General features: G+C 32.2%; 1 protein-coding gene across 1 annotated transcript; it reads left to right on the forward strand.

Annotated features, from left to right (window-relative positions):
* The first annotated feature begins 1,201 nt into the window (after positions 1–1,201).
* Positions 1,202–15,611, forward strand: LOC127737854 (uncharacterized). The gene is made up of 9 exons (XM_052248803.1): positions 1,202–1,444; positions 2,573–2,667; positions 6,619–6,712; positions 8,127–8,239; positions 11,072–11,153; positions 12,046–12,131; positions 12,600–12,710; positions 13,510–13,656; positions 15,383–15,611. Exons 1-9 carry the CDS (start codon positions 1,366–1,368, stop codon positions 15,443–15,445), a joined length of 870 nt encoding a protein of 289 aa, XP_052104763.1. The 5' UTR covers positions 1,202–1,365; the 3' UTR covers positions 15,446–15,611.
* The last annotated feature ends 2,761 nt before the right edge of the window (positions 15,612–18,372 follow it).

Genomic DNA, 18,372 nt, shown 5'->3' on the forward strand with positions numbered 1-18,372 from the left:
TTGAATTTTATTGAAGTTTATGTAATGCTTGTATATTTAATATAAAGTTCCAGTTAAGATCAACCCAACTTCATGACAATATTGCCCATAAAACCGAACTAAGAGAGAAGTAACTAAGGGGGAGTGTTGGGCATTACTTTCCATAACGTCCATATTTCAATACACTGATTTCATTCATGAAATGGGGAATTTCAATCCGATGCCTCGTGAAGTACAAATGCCACGCTTCCTTCACGTTAAAGAATCATGGCAACCACTCTACGATCTACGAGGTGACAGTATGTGGCCTGTCGCAAGGCAAAATTGCTGTTTCTATTCAGCATGTCATCATTATCCAGTGGCAGCAGGCCATATTTCCCACCCTTCACCGCCTTCTATATACCTCGTATAGAAACTAAACCTGCCTGTCAGTATTGATTAATTTTTAATTTGTGCTCGTCCTGAGGACACAAGAAATATTTGTCACTGGACGTTTAACAAACAATAATTCAATCAATCAATTGTATGTCTAATGCTATTGTGTCAGCCTAACGGTGAAGACCGTTACAAGGTATGTATAGGAATTGGGTTTTTTTTATCATTTGAAAGATATATACGTTAATCAACCATTTACCATACTATGTGTTATGTTTCTAAATGACAATTTAGATTCAGAAACAACCAACTAATGTACCTATATCAAAATGTTTCCTGTTAGTTAATGTGGTTTTATTTTATCAAAAAAGGTTGGATAGAAAAGGTTTGGAAATTTGTAAATAAAACAAAGATAAAGGATGAGATTATAATGTAAATAGCTCTGTATTTCGAACTTTTGTATCAGTCCTTACTCCAGCATTTTGCTATATGATTAGACAAATACATATTCCTTTAACTATCTTTTTGTAAGAATTTATACGTTTGAAAAACCTACAATTATTAGTTGTTTTTTTTTCAACCCTAAAATAGCTGAATAACATTTCTTTTGTTTGTTCCGTTTATCAAATGACAAACAACCTTATTGCATATGTTAGGAAGACAATACGTTAAAATCTTAAATAATCCAACAAGTAAACCCTTGCAATTCGTTGATCTTTAAACACCTGGCACTCTTCTTTTAACGACAAAAACAATAGTATGACCGAAAATCAAAAGTGTATTATTTCAGCTGTTTATAATTGTTAAATGATACGTTAATTGAAATAAAGAGCTTGTCGAGTATTTTTTTTAATTAATGCATTATCGCCCTTGCTTTCGTCCTGTAAAACAGAAAGGAATATATTTGATCCAGATTGTTAAAGGTTGTTGTGAGACTAATTCAGTTTAAGCGGAATGATTTTTATGTCAGATAATAATAAAACAGTATGAAATTTACAGAAACCTCGAAAGATGGCGGGAGACTTACTTATGGATAATACTTTTGATTTTGATAATTTTGGACTGAAATTCTCGGCTAAATATAAATTCCGTAAGTAGATATTGTTATTTGAAGTGAATAAAAATATACCGATCATATTATCATGCAATGTTTTACAAAGCGGGATGATCTAATATTGAAAATAAAGAATTAAATGTAATATCCAATAATATTGCGTTGACTAGAGTATTTCACTGTATTGATATTCGGAATGATTGTCGATTTAGTCAATCTTTCGGTTCTATGTCTGAAAAATGGCAGTAATTTTTAATTTATTCGTTACTTTCATCAACTTATTTTCGTCTCTAGAAATAAAACAACTTTCAAATTCAGTAAAATAATCTTTGACACTAATTCATTTTTATAATAACTTTAAGTAAACACTATGAGCTTGAAACTAGTCAATAAACAAAACTGATTTAAGAGAAAGGTCATTAAGCTCCATAATTTTTGAAAATTTATCAAGACATAATAAATGTATGCCTTTTTGAGCAGATTATATGTTGACTGCACCGCTGCACTCTTATAATATCAACCCTTCTGATTTACTTATTGAAATTCTTTACTTTGCTTTGATCAGTATTACAAGTGTTAATACAATGGAATAGTATTAGTTATGATTGTTAAAAGTTTATTATTATGTTTCTTTTGTTCGTGAAATACTTATATAAACTAATTGACTGTTATTAATTGACTATGGAATTCATTATTGTATCCAATTTCAGACTTTTTCAAACTTGTCTAGCTTACTAGATTATAAAAGACATATTGACCCCGTAATTTTCCACACATATCACCCCACTAACTTTCAAAATAATCTACAAAAACAATCAGAATGATTTTCCAAAATAGGTTAAAAGGTTTGTCTGTTCCTCATATTAATATGTGTTACATTGGAATATGAAATTGTTAGAAATGTAACAAATGAAATACTGCTTAGAAGTTGTTAGTTTATTAGACTGGTTTTTCTGCTCAATTGAATATGCCATTTGTTCCGTTAAAATTCGAACTAATCAAAAATTAAAAATCCAAAGCGTTTATTTTGCAATACACATCTGTTAATTCTGTGTAACTTAAAAGTTATTTTGAATATTCAAATTGACGGTCGTCCCTATAAACTTATTATGTCATTTAATAATACATTTTGTACCTTTGTACCATTATATATCGTCTTTGCAGCTCAATTATGTACAAAATGTGGTCAGTACAGTGGAGAAAGACACAAGTATTGTCTTGTATGTGTAGACAAGATGAGAAGACATCCGTCATCAGATGTAAGTATTCAGTGTTTTTATGTGGTAAGACAGCAGTGCTTTTTTATGTGGTAAGACAGCAGTGCTTTTTTTTATGTGGTAAGACAGTAGTGCTTTTTTATGTGGTAAAACAGTAGTGCTTTTTATGTGGTAAGACAGTAGTGCTTTTTTATGTGATAAAACAGTAGTGCTTTTTTATGTGATAAGACAGCAGTGCTTTTTTATGTGGTAAGACAGCAGTGTTTTTATGTGGTAAGACAACAGTGCTTTTTTATGTGGTAAGACAGTAGTGCTTTTTTATTTGGTAAAACAGCAGTGTTTTTTTTATGTGGTAAGACAGCAGTACTTTTTAATGTGCTAAGACAGCAGTACTTTTTTATGTGCTAAAACAGCAGTACCTTTTTATGTGGTAAGACAGTAGTGCATTTGTATGTGCTAAGACAGCATTACTTTTTTATGCGGTAAGACAGAGGTTCTTTTTTATGTGCTAAGACAGCAGTACTTTTTTATGTGCTCGGACAGCAGTTCTTTTTTATGTGCTAAGACAGCAGTACTTTTTTATGTGCTAAGACAGCAGTGCTTTGTTATGTGCTAAGACAGCAGTGTTTTTTTATGTGCTAAGACAGTAGTGCTTTTTATGTGGTAAGACAGCAGTGCTTTTTTATGTGCTGAGACAGCAGTACTTTTTTATGTGCTAAGACAGCAGTGCTTTTTATGTGCTAAGACAGCAGTGCTTTTTTATGTGCTAAGACAGCAATACTTGTTTATGTGCTAAGAGAGCAGTGTTTATCGTGCACCTCGTTACTTGTATCGAAAAGCGTATTCCACGCAACAAAAAACAAAAAAAATACAACATCTAAACACCTTGGTTTAACTGCCTTACCGACCTCCTTTTGAAAAGTAAACTAAATTTCATTTTGAAAATTTGTTAAAGTCTGAGTTAAGGGAATTATCTAGACGTATTTGTCTTTTTTTTAAAGTTAAGAACTGACAATCTTTGAAGCGTCATTAATAGATTCTTTACGTCAAAGCTACATGAGATTTAACAATAATCACACATATAAAATATTCATGTCTTCTTACAGTTTATATCTAATTTGGGAAATTTTTATATCGTTTTTATATTCGGTTAACATGTAAAGAGTATACAAATCGATTTAAGACGATAATTAAACAATGTGTAAAGATGAAGTCCCAATAATCAAATATATGATGCGGATTCTGTTTATTGTTTTTGGTTGTTTTTATTTCTTCTTTTTTTTTTTGGGGGGGGGGGGGGGGGGGGAGGGGGTGTCTTGGTTGTTGTTTTTCTAATTCTCCTGGTCAACTGAGATTTCCTTATAAATTAAAAACAACACCAAGATTGCAAGTAACTTATTCATATGATATGAATGGCAAACATATATTAACTTTTCTCTAATTCTTCGTCAATTTATCCCTTTCTGCACCCATTGTATAAAAAAAATTTAATCAACGTGTGGTTCGTTTGATCTCAGTTCTTCATTGGTTAAAATCCGATTATGACGTCGAATTTTCTTGCTTTCCTCTGAATTTCCTATTGTGACGGCATGAAAAAAGGCGACCATGCCTGATGACGTCACATAGAAAGAACACATCTTTTTGCAGATCATTCAAAAAGAAGGAATAACTTTGCCTGCATATTGTTTGAAAATCATTAGAGAAACAGATTCCACCACCAAATCTCGTGTAATACGATATTTATCCACTCTCGACAGTTAAATTTTAAATATTTAAAACGCTCGGCGAGCCTCGCGTTTTAAATTTGAAAATTTAACTGTCTCGAGTGGATAAATATCGTATCACACTCGATGCAGTGGTAGAATCTATATATATATAATCTGAAACCGCTTCAAATTCATTATTGTTGTTGTTATAATTTGTCCGCTGTGAATCTTGAAATACAGGCATACTATCGTAATAAATATATTAGTAATCCGGATATCAGATGCCATTTTCGAAGTGCACTGTTTGGTCTTTCATGTGAAATTTTATAAAAAAAATAACAAGCAGTAGCTTGTTTATATATGATGTCCCTCTATTCTTATTTTCCACATTGAAATAAGAATAGAGGGGCATCTTATATAAACTACTGTTATTGTAAAATCGTGTGAATAAGAAGAAGAACAAGTGAAAATAAGTTAAAATGTTAAGTAATATTTCCTAAAAAAAAAACTGTAACATAAAAACAATACATATTGAATAGAAAAAAGGGGGTCTATTCCACAAGCGCCTGTGATTTTAGCCAGTATTTCAATTAATCATAATTTTTGTACAATACTTAAAAAAAAATTGAAGCTACCCACTTAATCTATTTTTACAATTAAGAACTACAAGGGGTGCCACTAGCGGAACATACACTGCTTACACTTCCGGGACACCTGAGTTCAGACCCGGTTTTTTTAGTGATGTGTGATACTTTAACTTTGGTATTTTATGGGCTGTGTGTTAGTCTTTTTTGGATATGATGGTGTCTGTCTTTCTTCGACTTATGGTTTGTGTTTGCCTCTTTGTAATCTACATCAACATTGTGTAATAGTTCTATCCTTCAAAAACATGTTTAAAGGTTGTATATATTGAATCCGATCCTTGGAGTGTGTGAAATCATGTAGTAATGTAACCCGGGAACAACAAACCAGAAACATTCAAAATCAAAAGGGAGTTTTCTTTAATCAATCCGTTTTCTCTATTAAATCCCATAATACTGGAATGACAAACAAAAATATTCAAAATCGAAAAGGAGCTTTCTTTTATCAATCACAACAACAGTGTATAGTTTTTCGCTCTTGTACTCTTGAACGACACACCAAAATCGAAAGGGAGCTTACGTCTGTTAATCTTTACGTGGTGTTAAAATTTTATGAGAATTGTTAAAAGCAAACTTGAGTCATTGTACGAAGTGTTGCCATTCGGGCGGGTGATCAATCGGACGTACGGAAGGACGGACGGACGAACGAACTACGGTATACCATAATGCGTCCCTAATGCAGGTGTCATACTGTCCCGAAATTGACACCAGATGGCCATACGAAGATGGAATTTCGAATTTCGCACGAAGATGTTGCCGAACTGGTTTAACAGCCAATCATCAGCCGAAGCAAGTACGATGCATACAGAAAGTCACACGATGGCACATGAATCATACACGAAGGCAACACAAAGATGTGAATTTTTATTACGACGTTTATACGCAGGACACACGAAGGAGACACGATGATTATACGATATCGTATTGAGAGTACGAAGTGTTCGTACAGACAATCCCTCCCTTCTCGACTTACGCTATCAATCACTCTACGACACCTGGACTGCGGCGACAAATATCCAAGCCTGTCCTTCAACTTCAGAATTGCTCCAAACACCATCGCCCTTATCATCAATGATATCTGCGATGCCACCAAAGCCGATTTTGCTTGTGTTTCCTTCGTGTGTGGTTCTGGTGACCTTCTGTAGGCATCGTACTTGCTTCGGCTGATGATTGGCTTTTAAACAAGTTCGGGACCATCTCGTGCGAAATTCGAAATTCCAGAATTGCTCCAAACACCATCGCCCTTATCATCAATGATATCTGCGATGCCATCAAAGCCGATTTTGCTTGTGTTCCTTCGTGTGTGGTTCTGGTGACCTTCTGTAGGCATCGTACTTGCTTCGGCTGATGATTGGCTTTTAAACAAGTTCGGGACCATCTTCGCGCGAAATTCAAAATTCCATATTCGTATGGCCATCTGGTGTCAATTTCGGGATAGTGTGACGCCTGCATTACGGACGCATACAAATGGGAATATTAGTCAACGACCCCTTGAGGTCTGCAAATACAGGTCATGCAAAGAATTTCTCGAAAAAAAACCCATAAAATCAAGGATGATAAAATGTTAGCTGTAAATCTGTAAATGTTATATTCTTCCACCAATAACGTACATAATTTTAAATCATTCTTTTTTCTTACTTTTTCAGAAAATGCAAGATGATTCTTTTGTTGGTATTTTTAGTTCAAGAACACCACGAAAAAGGCCACCTCAAAGTTTCCGTTTTGGTCACACTTTAGCCTGTAAGTTAAGAAATCATAAATGTTACAACTATTTTGGGATTAAGAGTGCCGAAAATATTTTTACATACATTTATATTGTCGTCCTTATATTTTTCAAATGGATTTAAGATGAGGTGTACAAAAGTTGCTTTACATGTGTAATATTCTTTTTGCCCAATCCGAATTTGTAGTTTTTATTATATTCGTATAGTACTCCCCGGAATCTTTGAAAGTAGTCAATATTTGAAACGACATAAAAGAGGCAAATATCACATCTTTTCCCTTTTTATAACATTCAATTTTCAAATATCGGAATATAACCGTTAACATAAATAAGTGTTGCTCACCTGATAAGGACTTCACTTTCTATTTCAAGACAACTAATGTACACTTATACCAAATAACGATACAGTTTATACTGTTTATGTCAAGAGCTATACAAAACATCTTTCCAGGTTGCAGTTGGGCCATTGTAGATCCTGCCCTTGAAATATCGAGAATTACATATGGATTTAAAAACCTTACGTTAGAAGATTTCAATAAAATAGAGTTATTTAAGCAATAAAGTTAGTTAAGAAATAAACGTATTTAAAAAATAAACTTATTTAGGAGATAAAGTTATTATAATTATTAGCATTATCCGTGTGTTACATCTTTCTATTTTCACTTTTATTTTGTAATAATAAACTGGTATTCAATAAAATTGTCTAGTAATTACGAATGGAAATATCGACTGATTCATTAAATGAGTTTTGCTTGTTTAACGTCCAGTGGCAAATGATGTATGTATCTGCTGGATACGAACTATAAATTAACAATAAATCCAAGGAAAGTTTCTGGAAAGTCGGTCAACCTGGATTATGAACTGCCTCAGTTATCTCGTAGTCGCCTTTTTTTATATAGAAGTGCAAGAGGGCGTGGGTTTGGTCCCCGACCGGTCATACCCTAGACTTTAAAATTGGTATGTGCTGCTTCTCCTCTAACCACGCAGCATCAAATAGTAAGAGAAAATATTGTTCGACTCGGAGTATGAATAATGTGTCCAAGTGGGGTGAAAAGTTTTCCAGCGGAAGTTTACCTTGTGAATCAGCAAATACAAGTTTGGTATTTCTGTCTTTTACACAGCAGGGTTCATACTCATATCGCATTTAACTGTTCACGTCCTGAATATGCATATACTTTGCCATGGTAAGAAATGTGTTACCATTGCCTCACAACGGAGACAATACCTTGCATAGGTCAAAAAATTATTTTTTTCATATTTGTCATTTGTTGATTCAAATGCTCGTCTAATGCTTTCAGAACTTCCCAATCTTTCTTTTTTTTTATTTTCGAGCTAAATATATTGATTTGAAAAAATATATCTCTCGGTTTAATAGATGAAAGGAAAATGTGTTTACAAATTTAATTATTAATGTACTTGAATATTTTACAGACAATTTATGTACAGTTTGCAAGTCCGATGAAAAGCAGTTTCATTCCACTTTATGCTTGAAGTGTGATGCCAACAGGAGAGAATTATCAAAAAGTAGAGACACCTCATACTCGGTATGTGCATGTTATTTATTGTGTTGATCACGTGATACGTAAGAAGCAGCAGACGTGGCTAAAAGCTTCTGTCCATTTTAGGAGAAATGCGAAATACTGTATTTTCAAAGCAAGCTTCAACACTTTTTAAGACATGTCCAAATATTATTATAATAAGGCTTAACTGGATGATTTTATTTGTCAAAAATTAGTTTCGGTAGATAATGGAATTACATTTGGAAACTATTTAAACAACCCTAGAAAGATATATATTCCTCAGATATATATGGCAAACACAAACAAAAATACGACTCATCAAATAAGAAGTGTTAACTGTTAGAAAATATTGGTTATTAACAATTGTTATTCAGTCATATTTCAACATGTGAAGTGTTAATCAACTAATTGATAAATATTCTACCGTTTATTTTTAGTAGAGACACATTATTAGCAACAAGAGGCAATGTACTAGTACTCAATCATTACAATGTATGAACGAATATGAATGATAGTAAAAATATATAACAGCGTTTACCATGTATACAAATTCCTATGTGAAGAATTTTACAATTATATTCTTAACCGAACCCCTCCTTGTTAATAAACTAATATTATTATATAATAAGTTCTTAATCACTTTAATAATTCAATTCAATTCGGGTTCAAAATGGTCAAACTATATTTCTCATTTAGCAAAAGTTTCCTTCATCAAATATGTTTTGTCAGAGTAGAGCTACATTTAAGTATGATCTTAATACTTACCGGTAGAATGTTTGGTGTGATACCACTTTACATGTATCCTCGGCAATCTTACATTCAATAAGACACAAGAAAGCGGTCCTTTCACATTTATTGATTTGATATTTACAGTGATATTCGGAAATTTACCTTTTTTTAAGAAGCAGACTTGAACTCATATACATGTAGTTAACGAAATTCGTTTCCAGTTGATTTTTAGTGGAGATGACAAAACCTTTCGTCACTACGAATTCCATATCACCTTCTCGTTTCTATTCAGAGACATCAATTTTCCTTTAATATATTTGGCTGATTTTGCAAATTTGAGGTCGTCAAAATGCATCTGAAAGATTTACGCTTCAGTTTCTAATGTACATAAACCGGACGTAATTATTCAAGAATTGGTTAATTTCTCTAAATAGTGTTAATGGAATCTACGTGTTCTTGTTTCCTTATTCCTTTTTTTTTTTTCACCTTGACCATCGCGAAAGATTGAAATAAAATACCTTTCCATATTTTTAAGATTATCTATCATTATATCTGCATGATATATGTACCACCTTACTATATCCAAATTTTCAACCAATGTTAAAATCTTATAGTGACAGATGACTTATGGAGGTCACCTACTTCTGCAAATAGCACTCTGGTTTTTTGAAAACCTTTAATAAACCGTACAATATGTATACATACAGGTAAATAGCACATCTACCCTATAAATTGTAATGCAAATTCATAGACAAAAATAAAATATTGGTTTAAAATGGTCAAACTATATTTCTCTTTTAGCAAAAGTTTCATTCATGCAAATCATTTGCTTGTTTTAGTAAATAACAACATCAAATGCGCTACGTTTTGTCAGAGTGGGATTACGTTTAAGTATATGCTCCAAATACTGATGGTAGAATTTGTGTTGTGACTATCAAAATATTCTATTCAATAAGTCCATATAACACTTTACATGTACTATCGACAATGTCGTAACATTAAGACACCACTTTGCATGTACTATTGACAATGTCAGTATAGTTGCACATGAAATGTCTGGCAGCAATGAGCAAAGACAACGAGTGTATTAAAGATGCGCACATGTTTCTAGGCATAAACTTGACCAGATTGATTTAGTGGTGTTTGTTTTTTATATCATTTGAATAGATGGAAAGTATTTCATCTATATAACAAAAGCTTAAATTAAACGACTGGGCTAATATCTTTTCATTTTTATATTTTGATAAACCACTGATACGTCCTATTTTACCACTGATACGTCCTATTTTACCACTGATACGTCCTATTTTACCACTGATACGTCCTATTTTACCACTGATACGTCCTATTTCATTCGATTATAGAAACAAACGGACTAGAAGCGATTTATAATTAGTGACCATCAGAATGGAAATTGTCATTGTACAGTCTGTCTCTCTGTTTTCAGCTTTCTAATAGTATCTTCTTCATACTTTTTGTTTAAATAATTAATGTGGTAAATCTTTTTTCTTTCATTAACTAACTAAAGTATCTGAAGATATGAAGTTGGACTGGCACGTGAAAAGAAAAGGATGCAAACAGAATCATGCTGTGCCAAGCAAATGATCCTTTATGATATTTATGTTCAGAAATATTTTACGTTACTGGACGTTAAACAAACGATAATCAATCAATCAACCTTATATTCTGTTTTAATATATATTTGTGTTGTTCAAAACTAATTTTCCCTATTACTTACTGACAAATTCGCGTAAATTTCATTTAAAATTTTGAATGGACATTTCCCTTAAAACTCACCTGAAAATAATATCACTTTCACGTCATATAAATGACAGCTACATATGAACATAGAAAATTAAGATTAAAAACAATACATACAACATGCATGTCTACTCTTCACTGCGTTTTGTACACTGAAGAATTATTATATCAGGATAGAACTCTTGGAACATTCACAGACAAGTAACTCACACAATTCTTGTTCACAGTATTTGAACTACAAAGTGTATATATTCAAATGTTGTTTATGAAATTGTTGTTGCTGCTGGTGTTGTTAGTGAGTTCGTGTGTGCGTTTCTTAAGATCAATAGCTGAAGACTTATAATTGATTCTTTTTTAATGTTTTAGCTACATTCATTTGGAAGTGAGGATTTGGTTTTTGCTCTCAGCCAAAGTTCGTCTTCTTTAGTAGGTTTTGGAAAGAAACCTGGTTAGTATAATTTGTATCATTATAATTATTATCATTATTCAACGTAATGTTGACTGTGTTGATATGCCACACCTATATAAATATCAACATTTATAATTTAATTCCATAATATATTCATAATGCTTCCAGTTTCAATTTTACCATCTTATGTAAAAACAAAGTTATTTACCGATTACATTTGTGTGTTCCAAGACAGATATAGGATGATTCATTATAATTAATTAATTAACATATACAATACAAGTGTTAGTATTGACTTTCGCCGCTTATTGAAACAAGATAGTTTAATTTCACGTACATTTTACGTTACACATGTATTTTATATTTTTTCTTAGCATTTATTAATGTTAAAAGGACAAGTTCTTATCTACTTTAAAAGTACAGAAAAAGAACAACTCGCAAACACAAATTGTCAGGCGATAGACTGAACTACAGTGATCCTAAATCCATAACCTGAAAACAAACATAAATTATTCTATTGGAGTATGTAGAGGCTAATGCAGACAAAGGAAAATAGTGAAAATGAATTTGTAGTCTATTTTTCAAACATAATTTTTAATATTTGAAAAAAAACTAATGATTTGTCTATCTTGAAGCACCAAAATATTACTGAACACCTGTCTTAATTTTTATGACAAATATGTTGTTGCTCCTGCAGACAATTTTAAGGTAACAAATACCTTTTGTTCTGCATGTAAATCACGTTATATTAACTGCATAAAAAAGAATAAGTGTTGACACGATTTCAATTGAAAATCCATTATATAATTTATGTATATTCCAATGATGATTACGGAAACCGGCTTTTGTCTCCGTCAAATCACAATCTGTTGACTTGCAAACAGGTTGAATGGGATTGAAGATTTTACATTTGTAATTTTTTTTTTTTCAGATGTGAAGTGTATAGTGTGTCGAAAGAATGTCATTTTAGAACAAAATGGAATGTTGTGTCAAAAGTGTTTAGCAAAATCGAAGAATGTAAGAAAAATCATTCTGATTTACCAATGCACGACTTGTTTTTTTTTTACTCAAAACATCAGTATATAAATTCGATATCGAGTTTTCTATTTCTTTTAAAATTGAAATGTATTGATGGAAGGCGTCTTCGTAATTTGTACAACTTTTTCATACCAATTGCTACTACACTATATCATGTAATATTGATATGGTTTAAAATTTACAGAAATGACCATGTGGATCCGATGTAATCATATAGGAAAGAACTTTCTATGTCGTCAAATTAAAAACCATAACACTGTTTAATTATAGCTTTAAAACAATTATATATAAAGATTATGCGGTATGGGCTTTGCTAATTGTTGAAGGCCGTACGGTGACCTATAGTTGTTAATTTCTGTATCATTTGGTCTCTTGTGGAGAGTTGTCTCATTGGCAATCATACCGCATCTTCTTATTTTCTTATATATAATTTATTTGTATATACAGCATGCGCCTGTTGGTCGATTTTCCAAGGAGATTGATCGAATAACAAAGGAAGCGGTATCCGTGAAGGAAGAATTCCTTAATATGGAACCAGTTCGTGGGAGCATTCAGTGGGTAAGGCTTTTTCCTTTTAAATGTTAAATTCCTAAAAAAATGTATTACACAAAGTAACAATGGAAACATGTGTTATAGAACTTCCTGTGATTTCGACATAAACAATATTAGCATTTTTTTCGGAGACTTCAAAGCGAAAGTAATTTAAAATACATATACAATGCATAAAAAATACAATGTATAAACATTGTCGGAAAATATAGAATTTATTTGTACGAGCTTTAGAAACAGGACGATAAGCGAGGTTCGCCGAGCCTTTCTCCTGTTTCGTAGCGAGTACAAATACATTTTATATTTCGGATAATTTACATATAAAATTGTGTTATCCTGCAATTTAAACTCGGCCCTTAAAGCATTAGTGGTTTAAATCCAAATCGTTGTCTCTGATTTATCAACGAAATCGATGCGTAGTTTAAACGCGGACCGCTAAGAGGACCCCAACATGAACTGTTACGTAAAAAGGAATATCCATATTACCGCTTGCTCAACATGGAAACGGGATAACAGGACACTTTATTTGTACAAGTACCAATAAAGCAAAAAAATATTTGTGTACCTGTTATTGGTATACTAGCTGGCTGATTGCAGGATAAAATGGATTTTGTGGCCGGACCTCTGTTTGTTTTTACGTAAATATATAAAAGTCAACTCAGTAAGTGCAAATCAAATGAAAATACACGTCATGAATATGGTTATGATTGCAAGAATGTTTTTTTAATTTTGCGACAAATCACTAAAATATTTCATATCTCAAAGCTATTTTTCTTACAACATGTACGATGGAAATTTTTAATTTTAGGAAATATCGTTCAATGCTCGGAGGGAATCATTGAAACATCTCCTGAACAGTATAGTTATAATGCGGTCTAAAAACAAGGAAGAAAAGAATAAACAAGATGATGCTATTTATTATATTAAAACTCTGATTGAAGAATGTACTATACATGTAAGTTTACTTGAAACTTTAAAACGATATAAATGATTAAGATTATCGTGATAAAAAAAAATCTTCCGAGTCTGTCTAGATGTGTGTACATAGTACAGCTACCAACAGGGTGACCAATAACATGAACAAGACAATAACAGATTTAAATCTGAATGTAGGGTCAAAATATACTCGCCACTATAGGAAGTACATTATAAAGGCCAGGTCAATTATGTAATGTACTACTCGAGAAGATTTTCTCCTTTGTTTTAATACGGTTTTCAGTGACCAAGAGATCCCATCTGATGGCCATATTTGGTGACCAATCGGCATCAAAGTAGCAACAATTGACTTGGTGAAGTATATAACAAGAATATTATTATATTATTATAGTATTAGTTGGTTGGAAAGTTCTCAAGACGAATCTGATTTAGTATTATACATATTCCACAATATTAACTTACTCATCCTTTGTGGATGACAGACTCAGTAGCCAAAATAAATAACAAGTGCATCGTATTGAATATTTCTGACATAGTAGGTTTCAGTTGGTTGAACGTTTCTAATCGATTTAACAAAGAGAGCTTTTTTTTTTTTATTATAGCTACCGTGTTTATCATCAGTACCTTCAAATCAAAACCAAGGTTATAAAGATTTCATTCTAATAAGAAACATCTGTGTGTATCTGGTCTCATATACCCCAAAGTCCCAAAAATTTTCAACGAAGCTACAATCGGCAGATACCAGTTGCAAGTGATTGTCACTAAATCAAAAGCCATATGTGTAGAAATATATAAACACATCCAACTATTTATATCTAATGCAAAACACACGAACAATTATTGATAGACTGACTGATTGTTGAAAGCTAAACTCTACATTTGTTAACTTAAACATGGTTAACGATTAGTTAACGACTTCTGGAAATTGGTAATTGGAAGACGTTTGGTCAAGAAAAATGTTATCAAGGTGACGAGTTAGATGACGTAAATACTATCTATTTTAATGTAATGAGCCTCTCTAAATTTAGTCCAATCCGGATTTCTGGATAAAGCATTCATCGGGAATAGTGAAAGACGAACATTGAGAAAACCATTTGTGTAAATAAGCTAGATGAACGTAAGAAGAATAGGCAAAATATATTTTTCTGACGTTATTACGTAGAATGACTTCTTTCGATTATTCTTTTTTTATTGACAACACTTTTACGTTTACTGGATATGTATTTCAACCTACAGGTCTCAATCCCGTCTTCTCTTCTTCGATTATGACATCGTCGAATGCGACTTATCACTGACGCGTGCCACTAGTGAAGAAATACTTGCTTGCCTTTTCAAAGCTGCAAAGTTCACAATCCGGTTTTCAGTGGGGTTCTTGTTGCATATCGTTAAGGTATGTTGTGTCATTTTTCTGTTAGCCATGGCATTGGTTTTTTTTCTCATCGATTTATGGTTGTTGATTGCATCTTTTGGATTTTAAAACAAACAAAAAATATCAATCATTGTCAAATTTAGTTCAATTTGATATTTTAGAATATATCAAACAAAAACAAAACAAAACAAAACAAAATCAAACAAATAAAAAAAAAATAACCCAGATTATAATTTTTTATATTCAAATGCTATAGAAGAAACTTATTTTGGCTCTTTTCGAGCATGGGATAATGTTATTTAGGTGTTCATTATTGTTCCACGATTACACTTTCTTTAACCTGGCATAATACATAATTTTACTTCTTTTTTTACAGTTTGAAAAGTTTCGATTTCGTGTAGACAAAACAGGAAGTGCATTCGCGTATCATAGGCCTTGAAGTTTATTCAATAAAAACCAAACTCAACTACACAATGTAATCTTCAAAAGATGTAAAATGCAATAATAACTTTGTAACTAATTATATGTATAATATATTTGATACTTTTATGTTTATGTTATATATTAATTGTTAGCAATGTTTACATTAAACTAATGACACTGTACATTTTCTTTTTGTACGTGATATCTTTTACTACAAACTTGCTAATATCATTTCACCTAATCATTGTTATGACTGGTGTTGCTCACGTCTATCACATTAACATTGACAAAAAAAAAAGAAACCAAAGATCATCTCAAATTCTCAATGAAGTCATATCTTTGTGTTATGCCGAGAAACAGGGTTTCAGGGTATATATAGCTAGTCAAATACGTTTTGTTAAGATATACTTTTCACTTTTTTTGGTATTTTGGAAAATGTTGTTTGTGCTGTATTTAGACCCCTCTACCAAGAAATTTGTTTTGCTTGCACACGTATACAAATTGCGGTTTTTATCCAACGCAATCATAGCTTTGAACGTTATTTTCAATTTATACTTGGTTGTATATATATATATATATATATATATATATATATTTAGACTTGTTTATATTTTTTCGTTTGGTTCTGTTCATCCTATTTCGACTCTTCAAAATTCAAGAGTCTATCCTAAATTGAGGTAAATTATATGGCCTTTCAAATACCGTTTCGATTCCTAACATCACTGAAGAGACATTAATTGTCGAAATCCGGTATGGTGTACAAATTTTTGCACCTCATGTTTGCGGTATACCATTTTTTCTGCAAGTTTATTGTTTTCTGTTTGGTATTAAATCAACAATTAAGATCCATTTTTTACAATGATCCGTTTATTTGGCAATCGCCAATGGCAGTCAGCAAGGTTTAAGAACATCAGTTGTTCGACCTGTTAGTCAAATGCGTTTTGTTAAAATATACTTTTTCACCTATATGGTCTTTTGGAAAATGTTGTTTGTGCTGTATTTAGATCTCTCTACTAAGAAATTTGTTTTGCATGCACACGTTTCAAAATTGCGGTTTTTATCCAACGCAATCATAGGTTTGAGCGTTGTTTTTAATTTAGACTTGTTTATATTTTTTCATTTGGGCTTGTATTATATTTTCCTTCGGGTTTATAAGATCCGTTCATCCTATTTCTACTCTTCAAAATTCAAGAGTCTATCTTAAATTGAGGTAAATTATATGGCCTTCCAAATACCGTTTTCATTCCTAACATCACTGAAGAGACATTAATTGTCGAAATCCGGATATGGTGTACAAATTTTTGCACCTCATGTTTGCGGTATACCATCTTTTCCGCAAGTTTATTGTTTTCTGTTTGATATTAAATTAACAATTAAGATCCATTTTTTACATCTGGTGATCCGTTTATTTGGCAATCGCCAATGGCAGTCAGCAGGGTTTAAGAACATCAGTTGTTCGACCTGTTAGTCAATGGCGTTTTGTTAAAATATACTTTTTCACTTTTATGGTCTTTTGGAAAATGCTGTTTGTGCTGTATTTAGACCCCTCCACTAAGAAATTTGTTTTGCATGCACATGTATAAAAATTGCGATTTTTATCCAACGCAATCATAGGTTTGAACGTTGTTTTCAATTTAGACTTGTTTATATTTTTTCGTTTGGGCTTGTACTATATTTTCCTTCGGGTTTATATGATCCGTTCATCTTATTTCGACTCTTCAAAATTCAAGAGTCTATCCTAAATTGAGGTAAATTATATGGCCTTCCAAATACCGTTTCGATTCCTAACATTACTGAAGAGACATTAATTGTCGAAATCCGGATATGGTGTACAAATTTTTGTACCTCATGTTTGCGGTATACCACCTTTTCCGCAAGTTTATTGTTTTCTGTTTGGTATTAAATTAACAATTAAGATCCATTTTTTACATCTGGTGATCCGTTTATTTGGCAATCGCCAATGGCAGTCAGCAGGGTTTAAGAACATCAGTTGTTCGACCTGTTAGTCAAATGCGTTTTGTTAAAATATACTTTTTCACCTATATGGTCTTTTGGAAAATGTTGTTTGTGCTGTATTTAGATCTCTCTACTAAGAAATTTGTTTTGCATGCACACGTATAAAAATTGCGGTTTATATCCAACGCAGTCATAGGTTTGAACTTTGTTTTCAATTTAGACTTGTTTATATTTTTTCGTTTGGGCTTGTACTATATTTTCCTTCAGGTTAATATGATCCGTTCATCCTATTTCGACTCTTCAAAATTCAAGAGTCTATCCTAAATTGAGGTAAATTATATGGCCTTCCAAATACCGTTTCGATTCCTAACATCACTGAAGAGACATTAAATGTTGAAATCCGGATATGGTGTACAAATTTTTGCACCTTATGTTTGCGGTATACCATCTTTTCCGCAAGTTTATTGTTCTCTGTTTGGTATTAAATTAACAATTAAGATCCATTTTTTACATCTGGTGATCCGTTTATTTGGCAATCGCCAATGGCAGTCAGCAGGGTTTAACAACATCAGTTGTTCGACATGTTAGTCAAATGCGTTTTGTTAAAATATACTTTTTCACTTTTTTGGTCTTTTGGAAAATGTTGTTTGTGCTGTATTTAGACCCCTGTACTAAGAAATTTGTTTTGCATACACACGTACAAAAATTGCGATTTTTATCCAACGCAATCATAGGTTTGAACGTTGTTTTCAATTAAGACTTGTTTATATTTTTTCGTTTGGGCTTGTATTATATTTCCTTCGGGTTTATATGATCCGTTCATCCTATTTCGACTGTTCAAAATTCAAGAGTCTATCCTAAATTGAGGTAAATTATATGGCCTTCCAAATACCGTTTCGATTCCTAACATCACTGAAGAGACATTAATTGTCGAAATCCGGATATGGTGTACAAATTTTTGCACCTCATGTTTGCGGTATACCACCT

This window comes from Mytilus californianus, unplaced genomic scaffold (assembly GCF_021869535.1).
Source record: "Mytilus californianus isolate M0D057914Y unplaced genomic scaffold, xbMytCali1.0.p SCAF_4, whole genome shotgun sequence".
NCBI classification, from domain to species: domain Eukaryota; kingdom Metazoa; phylum Mollusca; class Bivalvia; order Mytilida; family Mytilidae; genus Mytilus; species Mytilus californianus.

Bases quoted from the DNA above. Each gene is read 5' to 3' on its own strand.
- LOC127737854 (XM_052248803.1), top strand. From the start codon at position 1,366: ATGGCGGGAGACTTACTTATGGATAATACTTTTGATTTTGATAATTTT. The intron at 6,713-8,126 runs GTAAGTTAAGAA...AATATTTTACAG, and splicing joins TTTTGGTCACACTTTAGCCT to ACAATTTATGTACAGTTTGC. The intron at 11,154-12,045 runs GTTAGTATAATT...TTTTTTTTTCAG, and splicing joins AGGTTTTGGAAAGAAACCTG to ATGTGAAGTGTATAGTGTGT.